This window comes from Harmonia axyridis, chromosome 2, assembly GCF_914767665.1.
Source record: "Harmonia axyridis chromosome 2, icHarAxyr1.1, whole genome shotgun sequence".
Taxonomy (NCBI): domain Eukaryota; kingdom Metazoa; phylum Arthropoda; class Insecta; order Coleoptera; family Coccinellidae; genus Harmonia; species Harmonia axyridis.
In genome coordinates, this window is record NC_059502.1 from 4,350,734 (window position 1) to 4,362,507 (window position 11,774).

The following is an 11,774-nucleotide window of genomic DNA, read 5'->3' on the forward strand; positions in this document are numbered from 1 at the left end:
GTTATAAAAATATAGGGTTACATCAAAAACTAGTTATCTGTCATTATATTATGGTGGTTATATCAGATAAATTTAAGATTCTTAAACTTATATCACACATACATATAGGCTAGAGGCCTAATATTAGGTCTATGCACATATACAATAAATATTTAAAAAGGAATCATAATAACAGATGAACGAAAAATTTTACTACTTTCTGCATTCCTTTTCAATAAAAATTGAGAAATTTTTTGTATTCTTAAAATGTTTTCAAATGAAGCATTATGCACAAGTGAACCAAAATCAAAACATTCACATTATTCTTCAAAATGTAAAGTAAAAATCGTCAATAATGAGGAATTGGCAGTTTCGGGAACAACTGGCGAAAATTGCAAGTATGTTAATTCTACTTGTTTTTATATCCAATATTTTCTATCCCAACTCTTCTAGACATTATTGAGACCTCTTGGAATTTTATAGCGGGTTAGGGAACCAATTGTGTTCTGTATGACTATTTGGCTTTTGTTATTAGGTCCTCCCGCCACTTGAGGGTGTGATATCACTCAAAATATCTTCATTTCTCTGTGCAATGACAAGTTTTTTGCCAGTTTGACCTAACTTTTTTCCAAAGTCTTCCAAACCAATTTTCATTCAACAATAATATGTCCTATAATTTTCTATTTCAGAACCCCATATCCAAACGATGAGAATGGTGAAAACCAAGAAGTAAAGATGGAAATTTCAGACATTTTTGTGGGATGGGATGAAAATGGTTTGAATGAGAATGAAGAATTAAAAGTGAAAATTGAGAACTTAAAAAATGAAGAAACTTACCAAAATATAGATAATGATTCTAATAGTTACTCCAAACAGAGTCATTCTTTTGATAATGCTTCAGAGAAAAAAGAAGATTTTGAAATACCTATGGAAGAATATATCAATTATTCAAATTTAAAAGAATTCAAATGTTACTTATGTGATTATGCTGCAACCCAAAAGAGTGCTCTCAAGCATCATGTAAATTCTGTTCATTTAAAGATAAAGAAACATAAATGTGCTCTCTGCAATTATGCTGCAACTTCAAAAGGGCACCTTGAAACTCATCTAAATTCTGTTCATTTGAATGTGAAACAGTACAATTGTGACTTCTGCAATTATGCTGCAAGTCAAAAAGTGAATCTCCAATATCATATAAATTTTGTTCATTTGAAAGTGAAACAGCACAAATGTGACTTATGTGATTATGCTGCGACTCAAAAATGTACTCTTAAAAATCACATAAATTCTGTTCATTTAGAGATGAAGAAATATAAATGTGCTCTCTGTGATTATACTGCAAAATTGAAAGGGCACCTCAAAACTCATATAAAATTTGTTCATTTAAAAATAAAAAAACATAAATGTGCTCTCTGCGATTATGCTGCAACTCAAAAAGGTACTCTCAAAGAACATATAAATTCTGTCCATTTAAACATGAAAGAACATGAATGTGACTTCTGCGATTATGCTGCGACTCATAAAAGTACTCTCAACCGGCACGTGAATTTTGTTCATTTAAGGATAAAGAAACATAAATGTGCTCTCTGCGATTATGCTGCAACTCAAAAATGTACTCTGAAAGAGCATATAAATTCCGTTCATTTAAACATGAAGGAAAATAAATGTGACTTCTGCGATTATGCTACGACTCATAAAGGTACTCTCAAGCGTCACGTGAATTCTGTTCATTTAAAGATAAAGAAACATAATTGTACTCTCTGCAATTATGCTGCAAGTACAAAAGTGCATCTCAAAACTCATATAAATTCCGTTCATTCGAACTTGAAGGAACATAAATGTGCTCTCTGTGATTATTCTGCAACTCTAAAAGGTACTCTCAAAGAGCATATAAATTCTATTCATTCGAAATTGAAGCAACATAAATGTGACTTCTGTGATTATGCTGCAACTCAAAAAGGTACTCTCAAAGAGCATATAAATTCTATTCATTTGAACATGAAGGAACATAAATGTGACTTATGCGATTATGCTACGGTTTATAAAGGTACTCTCAAGCGACACATAAATTCTGTTCATTTAAAATTGAAGAAGCATAAATGTACATTATGCGATTATGCTACAAGTTCAAAATATAATCTCAAAACTCATCTTAATTCTGTTCATTATCATCACTTAAGTAAGTGATGTGACTAAAAAAGGTATTCTCAAAGATCATGTAAATTCTGTTCATTTAAACAGAAAGAAACATTGAGTTATAAAGACGGTTGTGGTTGCAATAACTCTGATAACGAAAAAAGTGTTTTTATTAGTAAATGTGGAAAGAAAATTTGTTCGTATTGAACAGGCCAACCACATGGCAATTTTTGTAATTTTATGTTACTCTGCCCCAACACCCACAAAGAAAATTTCCAACATGCACGCTATGGCAAGAACTGAACGACTTGAATGTTGCTTAAGTTTATATTATATACCTTTTCTTTTGTAATTTCATAATGTAATCCAAACTTGTTATTGGCTGAAGAACTCTGGTCGATGGCCACAAATACATTTATATTATTATGTTACATGAAATTTGTTTCCTAAAATAAAAAAAACTTATCAAATGTTTGTTCTTTTGTATTTGTAGTTCAATGTCCTCTGAAGATCGCCTCTGTTTACTTTTATTTAATTTGAATGAATTCAATCATTGAGGTTTAAAAAAAATGGTAGTTTAAATGAGAAGTCATTCGAGGCGGAAAATAAAAATAAATCTGTTGTAAGTGGGATTAGTTTATTTGTTCCAATTCAACAAATGAAAAAGCATATGACAATAATTAATAATATTAATTACTTAGAAAAGGTTCATTCTAGCTGTTGAAAAATTATATCAAATACACATACAAAATTGCGATATTCAAAAAAAGGATAAATACTATGGAAGTGAAAGAACTTACGAAAAAAATATGTGCTTGATGTTTTTGAGTCTCAGATTACGAAAATGTTATCCGCATTCCTATAATTTCATTAGTTTTTGAGAAAAAAATTCACAAAGTTTGCACCTTGTAGGTGGCGATATCTATTAAAATAGACCTTCTCTTGGGAATTTTTTCATTTGAACTCGTTCAATATTTCAAGTATTTTTTTCTGCGAAAATTGGTTTATTTCATAAAAAACAATGAAAATCAACTCAACAATGTTCACCGCTCAAATTCCCGATTCAAGGGTAGGCAGCGCCCTCTTCAGCATGCTTTTTCGGCTAAAGGTAAGATATTGTAAACAAAAATATTTTGAGTGTTATTTGTGAAGAAAGAAATATGATGGACAAAGAAAATAGTGTATTCCTCAGTTTAACTGAATATTTCCGGTATTTGGAAGCAACTCCAAATAATAGGAATGTGATAGAAGGTGAATTCATTCTAATTTAAGAATAATCGTCCATTATCTAAAAAACAAACATTTTAGGAGAAGCGGTCTTGAATGCCGGTCATGTATTATGTGTGGGAATATAGGTAAAGGTATTAGTATTATGCTTAGAATTGTTCGTCTTAACATCTTGAAAATAATATTAAAAAAAAATATCTTTATATTTCAGCAAAGCAAGCCTCTGACTTGGGGAAATGTAAATATATTATAAAAGAGAATAATAATTATGAACTGAAAAAAAACATAAATACTTTGCACAGGTGCAGGTGGGAATTGCAATCCTAAATTTAGACATTTGCCACTTTATTATTTATTTTTCAAGCAATAATTCATTCATTGAAATTAAGGTGCCCTTTGATGAAGAATACACATATAATATGTTAACTTCTTTGAAAAAAAATATATTGAGAAAATGTTACACCATATTTGTAATGAATAATTGAAAAATTAATATATTTTTTGAAATAAAATTCCAGTTATTCTATTTCCACTTATTATTTAAATAACAACTAACCCATACACTGAAAGGTAACAAATGGGATACAGATTATATATATATATAAATAACAATTGTTTCGCTACACAGAAGCTTTAGATTTAACATCTATATTGCTACTCGAAATAAAGGCAAAATACAAAAATATTCAGAAAAAATGGGGCTGGACAGGTTTACAATCGCACAACATATAATCATTATTTCTTCTATTTTAGGAACCAGGTTCCACGGTAAAACATTACTCAATAGGTGGAAGGTAGATCGTAGGTTTCAATACTGCCATTAACACAGTGAGCATGTCATAAAAAATTTCTTTTATACTTTGGGAACTGATGTTTCCAAAAAGTAAAGACAATACAACATAGCTCGTGTCATTCTTTAGTTTTGTAAATGTATTTTTTCCCTAATATTGAGGGATGAAACAAAATTTTCTCTTTTTCTTCTTAATACCAAAATTTCAATAGTTTTCAGCATTTCGAAAGAATTCAACCCTGTCAAGCTGTTAAGCTTTTGATTTGTAGTAATATTGTCACAAATTATCCTTATTGATAAAAGCACATAGAGCCTCAGCAGCCAAAAATTCATCAGGCCTGTGAATCATTTCCTGAAATTTCAATATCATCATTTGATTCAACTAGAATATCTCAATACTTTACCTGAGCATGAAGTTCATTTTCATCTTGATTTTGGATAATTACTTCACAGTCAGATTTCAACTGAAAATTTTGTAAATATTAGATTTATTTTCATTTAAAAGGATCATTATATAATTACAATTGGTTGTTGAACAGGATCATATCTAGTTGAATTCCGTCTTTCTTTCTTCTTTATGTTCTCATGAGTACCTGTAGGAAGGTTTATTGTTGGGACTGCATTTCTTTTCAAATTTCGGCGTCTCAAGTTAGTTTTTCTCGGTCTCAAACACAAATCTGCGTGTCTCAGCTCCTTACCTGAATATTGAAAAATATTACTACACATGGAGCTCGATTGATACTGATATTTTTACAACTTACTTTGTATATGAAAATCAGACTCTTCAAAATGCTTTGAACAAACTTTCATGGAAGGTGTTATTTTCTTTCCGCACTTCAAATTTTTCTCCCAAATTTTTCGTACATCAACTTTCTCGACAATACCACTTTTGCTAATTATTTCCAGTTTACAACTGTTATTCTTGGGAAAGCTATGGAATGAAACGGGTTCTCTGTTTGCTCTACTGTTGCATCCATAAACACAACAAAACACTTTTGATTTCGTTATTTTAGGGCAGTAATTACTATCCATAATGTTGAAATAAATATTAGATAAATGATGAAACTCTAGAACACAACTCTTATAACTCCTCGAACACTAAAATATAAAAATTTAACTTGCAGAAATGCACGCCGTCAAAGCTTTCACTCCTACCTTGAGCCGATATTACAGTTTCTTCCGATAGGTGGCTTGGAGATGAACTTGAATCGCTAATTTAATCCAATATTAAATCACAGATTACTGTTTTATCACAGACTTGTCTTCTACCAAAGACTAATCTGTGCTTCTACTCTGTTATCTGTGGACTAGTCTTCGTTGTTATCATGTTATTGGTTATAGTTATTAATATTATACATATAGTTTAATAGATTAATAGTCTGTTCTTATACCTTTGAACTTTTTTTTTTATTCTTGAAATGTTATCGAATGAACATGAAGTAATATATACAAGTGAATCAGAATTGAAAGAAATACATTATTCTTCAAAATGTATGAATAATATCGTTAAAAATGAGGAGTTGGCAGTTACGAGAACCACTGCCAGCGAAAATTGCAAGTATGTTGATTGGGTACATGTTTGAATGTTAAATATTTTCTAACCCGACTCTCTTAGACTTCATTGAGACCTCTTGAAATTTTATAGCATGTTCAAGTTAGGCGAAGCAATTTTGTTCTGTATAGGTTTTATTACTATGTCCTATCGCTACTAAAGGCAAAACACTTAATGTAATATTACACGAAAAATCTTCACTTTCTGTGCAATAACATATTTTTATTTTATTGCAGTTTGATTGAATATTGTACACGTGGTGAGTTTTCAAATTTAATGATTTTCGTTGAACTATAAGGCACTGATGAAGAAAAATTGTATTATTAAATACAAAAATTCCGAAACGTACGTCTGTCTTTATGTTGATGTAGTTGTTTAATTAGTTAACCGTTTACTTAATTGATACATTTTTAGTAATTTTGAATTTTCTTTTGGTTGATTATTAAATTTGTCATTTAAAATTGGAATATCATTCCAAGACAGAAATATATCATATAGATATATTATTGTGAAGGATTAGACACAATAGTTGTCAAATTATTTGATTTATATTAAATATCCTTCATCAAGTGGACTCATTAAACTTTTATAATTTGATGTAATCATTTATTGATTAGAGAGTCATTACCAACCAATTGATAAATTTAAAATTCCTGAAAGTGTTTATTCAATGTTAAATGTCGATTTGTATATATATTTCAAAAAATAACAAGAGAGAAATCTATGACTTCCTTCAGTAATGTTTATCTATGAATCCTCAATAGAGTAAATAGTACGTTAAGTTAGTCTGTAGTTTCTAGCTTGCAGTTTGATTGAATATTGTACACGTGGTGAGTTTGCAAATTTAATGATTTTCGTTGAACTATAAGGCACTGATGAAGAAAAATTGTATTATTAAATACAAAAATTCCGAAACGTACGTCTGTCTTTATGTTGATGTAGTTGTTTAATTAGTTAACCGTTTACTTAATTGATACATTTTTAGTAATTTTGAATTTTCTTTTGGTTGATTATTAAATTTGTCATTTAAAATTGGAATATCATTCCAAGACAGAAATATATCATATAGATATATTATTGTGAAGGATTAGACACAATAGTTGTCAAATTATTTGATTTATATTAAATATCCTTCATCAAGTGGACTCATTAAACTTTTATAATTTGATGTAATCATTTATTGATTAGAGAGTCATTACCAACCAATTGATAAATTTAAAATTCCTGAAAGTGTTTATTCAATGTTAAATGTCGATTTGTATATATATTTCAAAAAATAACAAGAGAGAAATCTATGACTTCCTTCAGTAATGTTTATCTATGAATCCTCAATAGAGTAAATAGTACGTTAAGTTAGTCTGTAGTTTCTAGCTTGCAGTTTGATTGAATATTGTACACGTGGTGAGTTTGCAAATTTAATGATTTTCGTTGAACTATAAGGCACTGATGAAGAAAAATTGTATTATTAAATACAAAAATTCCGAAACGTACGTCTGTCTTTATGTTGATGTAGTTGTTTAATTAGTTAACCGTTTACTTAATTGATACATTTTTAGTAATTTTGAATTTTCTTTTGGTTGATTATTAAATTTGTCATTTAAAATTGGAATATCATTCCAAGACAGAAATATATCATATAGATATATTATTGTGAAGGATTAGACACAATAGTTGTCAAATTATTTGATTTATATTAAATATCCTTCATCAAGTGGACTCATTAAACTTTTATAATTTGATGTAATCATTTATTGATTAGAGAGTCATTACCAACCAATTGATAAATTTAAAATTCCTGAAAGTGTTTATTCAATGTTAAATGTCGATTTGTATATATATTTCAAAAAATAACAAGAGAGAAATCTATGACTTCCTTCAGTAATGTTTATCTATGAATCCTCAATAGAGTAAATAGTACGTTAAGTTAGTCTGTAGTTTCTAGCTTGCAGTTTGATTGAATATTGTACACGTGGTGAGTTTGCAAATTTAATGATTTTCGTTGAACTATAAGGCACTGATGAAGAAAAATTGTATTATTAAATACAAAAATTCCGAAACGTACGTCTGTCTTTATGTTGATGTAGTTGTTTAATTAGTTAACCGTTTACTTAATTGATACATTTTTAGTAATTTTGAATTTTCTTTTGGTTGATTATTAAATTTGTCATTTAAAATTGGAATATCATTCCAAGACAGAAATATATCATATAGATATATTATTGTGAAGGATTAGACACAATAGTTGTCAAATTATTTGATTTATATTAAATATCCTTCATCAAGTGGACTCATTAAACTTTTATAATTTGATGTAATCATTTATTGATTAGAGAGTCATTACCAACCAATTGATAAATTTAAAATTCCTGAAAGTGTTTATTCAATGTTAAATGTCGATTTGTATATATATTTCAAAAAATAACAAGAGAGAAATCTATGACTTCCTTCAGTAATGTTTATCTATGAATCCTCAATAGAGTAAATAGTACGTTAAGTTAGTCTGTAGTTTCTAGCTTGCAGTTTGATTGAATATTGTACACGTGGTGAGTTTGCAAATTTAATGATTTTCGTTGAACTATAAGGCACTGATGAAGAAAAATTGTATTATTAAATACAAAAATTCCGAAACGTACGTCTGTCTTTATGTTGATGTAGTTGTTTAATTAGTTAACCGTTTACTTAATTGATACATTTTTAGTAATTTTGAATTTTCTTTTGGTTGATTATTAAATTTGTCATTTAAAATTGGAATATCATTCCAAGACAGAAATATATCATATAGATATATTATTGTGAAGGATTAGACACAATAGTTGTCAAATTATTTGATTTATATTAAATATCCTTCATCAAGTGGACTCATTAAACTTTTATAATTTGATGTAATCATTTATTGATTAGAGAGTCATTACCAACCAATTGATAAATTTAAAATTCCTGAAAGTGTTTATTCAATGTTAAATGTCGATTTGTATATATATTTCAAAAAATAACAAGAGAGAAATCTATGACTTCCTTCAGTAATGTTTATCTATGAATCCTCAATAGAGTAAATAGTACGTTAAGTTAGTCTGTAGTTTCTAGCTTGCAGTTTGATTGAATATTGTACACGTGGTGAGTTTGCAAATTTAATGATTTTCGTTGAACTATAAGGCACTGATGAAGAAAAATTGTATTATTAAATACAAAAATTCCGAAACGTACGTCTGTCTTTATGTTGATGTAGTTGTTTAATTAGTTAACCGTTTACTTAATTGATACATTTTTAGTAATTTTGAATTTTCTTTTGGTTGATTATTAAATTTGTCATTTAAAATTGGAATATCATTCCAAGACAGAAATATATCATATAGATATATTATTGTGAAGGATTAGACACAATAGTTGTCAAATTATTTGATTTATATTAAATATCCTTCATCAAGTGGACTCATTAAACTTTTATAATATTTTTTTTGTTGATTTGATCTAACCTTTTTCCAAAACTGTCCAAACCAATTTTCATTCAACATGAAATAATATGTCCTAATATATGTTTTGCCAATTTCAGAGCTCCATATCCAGTCGATGAGAATGATGAAAACCTAGACGTAAAGATTGAAATTTCAGAGATTTTTGTGGGATGGGATGAAAATGGTTTGAACGATAATAAAAAATTTCAGATGAAAATTGAAAATGATTCAAAGTATGTTGTGAGAGAGGGGGAAGAGATTCTTAGTTCCAACTTAAAAAATGAAAAAATTTATGAAAATGAAGTGAGTGATTCTAGTAACAACTTAGACCAGATTCATTTTTCTGATAATGCTTCAGAAAGGAAAGTTGATTCTGAAATACCTCTGAATGTTCACAGAGAAATAGATCAACATGTTCAAGTATTGAAGAAACATAAATGTACTTTGTGCAATTATGCAGCAAATCTGAAAGTCTCACTCAAGAATCATATAAAATCTGTTCATTTGAATGAGAGGCAGTACAAATGCGAGTTATGTGATTATGCTACAATTCGAAAATGTCATCTCCAAGATCACATAAATTCTGTTCATTTAAAATTGAAGAAACATAAATGTACATTTTGTGATTATGCTGCAAGTTCAAAATATAATCTCAAAACTCATCTAAATTCTATACATTTGAATATAAGGCCGCACAAATGTGACTTATGTGATTATGCTGCGACTCAAAAAGATTCTCTCAAAGATCACGTAAATTCTGTTCATTTAAAGATAAGAAAACATAAATGTGGTTTCTGTGATTACGCTGCAATACAAAAAAGTCATCTCAAAGATCACATAAATTCATTACATTTGAACTTGAGGAAACATAAATGTACATTGTGTGATTATGCTGCAAATTCAAAAACACACCTCCAAAATCATGTGAATTCCATTCATTTGAACACAAAGCAGCACAAATGTGAATTCTGGGATAATGCTGAGACTCAAAAAGATTCTCTCGAAGATCACATAAATTCTTTTCATCCAAACATAAAGAAACATAAATGTGGTCTCTGTGATTACGCTGCAATTCAAAGCAGTCATCTCAAAGATCACATAAATTCGATACATTTGAACTTAAAGAAACACAAATGTACATTCTGTGATTTTGCTGCAAATTCAAAATGGCACCTCCAAAATCATACAAATTCCATTCATTTGAATACAAAGCAGCACAAATGTGACTTCTGTGATTATGCTGCCAATAGAAAAGATTACCTGAAAGATCATATAAATTTTGTTCATTTGAATGTGAAACAGCACAAATGTCACTTATGTGATTATGCTGCGACTCAAAAAATTACTCTCAAGAATCACGTAAATTCTGTTCATTTAAATATAAAGGAATATAAATGTGACTTTTGTGATTATGCTGCAAGTCAAAAAGGGAACCTCAAAACTCATCTAAATTCCGTTCATTTGAATGTGAAGTATCAATGTGACTTATGTGATTATGCTGTGACTAAAAAGAGGTCTCTCAAAGATCATGTAAATTCTGTTCATTTAAACATAAAGAAACATTGAACTACTCAATTCACCCAAGGAGCATGTAGGATGTTGCTACACACTACTTTGAAGTTGATCTTCAAAATAATTGAAAAATCTATAGGGTATAACAAACCAGCATTCCTCTGTTTTATAGACTTGGAAAAGGCTTGATTAGACCAGACGTGATTAAATGATGTGGTTCATCTCCCCCACAAAAGACAAATTTCTAGCAATATCAAAACAATAGATGATATTCGTCGTAAAAACCACATACAGGCAAAGATAGATAACAAGTTTACCGAATCCATAATACTGGGAAAAGAGAGGAAAGAGCATCTAGGTTCTGCTAATTCAAGTTTGATGCAATTTTTCTCAAATTATACATTTTCTGTAAAGAAGGATGTTGAAAAAAAATTAAATGATAACAGAACAGAAATGCTGTAATATTCGAGCAAACAATCATTATTTCCTAATAACCTTGCCCTCCTCAAGAGAATTTTGGAAATTTATCATTATTTCTCTTTTAGTTTTTATAGACTAAACTTTTAAGGACGATAGGTATGCATTAATTTTACAAACCCTTTATGAAAAATGCTCTAAAAACTCGATTAATTCAAACTTCTAATCACGTGATAAGATATGAACTGGATTGGACGAAGTTTGGGACCAGCAGGTTCGTTTTCGTTCATTTTAATGTTTAGTTGCAATTTTCGAAATCGCATCAGTTATTTTGAGTTTGAACAGATTCGTTTTCTCCATTGAAAATTAATTTTGAACATTTACTTCTAACCTGAAATTTCTATGGATGGCTATAGTAGGAATGAAATTAATCAAAGTAATCATTACACGGAAATGCTTTCAAAAAATAGTATTAGCACAGATTACTCTGTGGTATTAGGTACCTACAGTCCATTCAGGATTACTTATAGATTTTGAGGAGATGTAGATTTTACCAATTTAAGTTTGTAATATTCATTTATATTATATGTAGATAATATGTAAATATATGATGAAATGCTGTAATATTCGTACTTCATTTCCAAATCATACTCGAATAATATTCGTACTTCATTTCCAAATCACCTCTTTAATTAAAAACAATCTAGTT

The 11,774-nt window shown here is 29.1% G+C and overlaps 2 protein-coding genes across 5 annotated transcripts; both read left to right on the top strand.

Annotated features, from left to right (window-relative positions):
* Positions 1-84: 84 nt before the first annotated feature.
* LOC123672716 (zinc finger Y-chromosomal protein 1-like) lies at positions 85-2,589 on the top strand. Its single transcript, XM_045606966.1, has 2 exons — positions 85-377; positions 669-2,589. The coding sequence occupies exons 1-2, from the start codon at positions 247-249 to the stop codon at positions 2,164-2,166; spliced, it is 1,629 nt and encodes a 542-aa protein (XP_045462922.1). The 5' UTR covers positions 85-246; the 3' UTR covers positions 2,167-2,589.
* A 2,867-nt stretch (positions 2,590-5,456) lies between these two features.
* Positions 5,457-11,689, top strand: LOC123674131 (zinc finger protein 64-like). Of its 4 annotated transcripts, none has more exons than XM_045609002.1 (2): positions 5,457-5,690; positions 9,235-11,689. In XM_045609002.1, the coding sequence occupies exons 1-2, from the start codon at positions 5,551-5,553 to the stop codon at positions 10,700-10,702; spliced, it is 1,608 nt and encodes a 535-aa protein (XP_045464958.1). In that variant the 5' UTR covers positions 5,457-5,550; the 3' UTR covers positions 10,703-11,689. The 4 variants fall into 4 exon arrangements, with proteins under 4 accessions (XP_045464958.1, XP_045464960.1, XP_045464959.1 ...); XM_045609004.1 differs by lacking the exon at positions 5,457-5,690 and adding an exon at positions 5,915-5,943; XM_045609003.1 differs by lacking the exon at positions 5,457-5,690 and adding an exon at positions 5,982-6,029.
* Positions 11,690-11,774: the final 85 nt, after the last annotated feature.

Coding starts and splice junctions, on each gene's coding strand:
- LOC123672716 (XM_045606966.1), top strand. CDS start 247: ATGTTTTCAAATGAAGCATTATGCACAAGTGAACCAAAATCAAAACAT. Junction 378..668: donor ACAACTGGCGAAAATTGCAA/GTATGTTAATTC, acceptor TTTCTATTTCAG/AACCCCATATCCAAACGATG.
- LOC123674131 (XM_045609002.1), top strand. CDS start 5,551: ATGTTATCGAATGAACATGAAGTAATATATACAAGTGAATCAGAATTG. Junction 5,691..9,234: donor ACTGCCAGCGAAAATTGCAA/GTATGTTGATTG, acceptor TGCCAATTTCAG/AGCTCCATATCCAGTCGATG.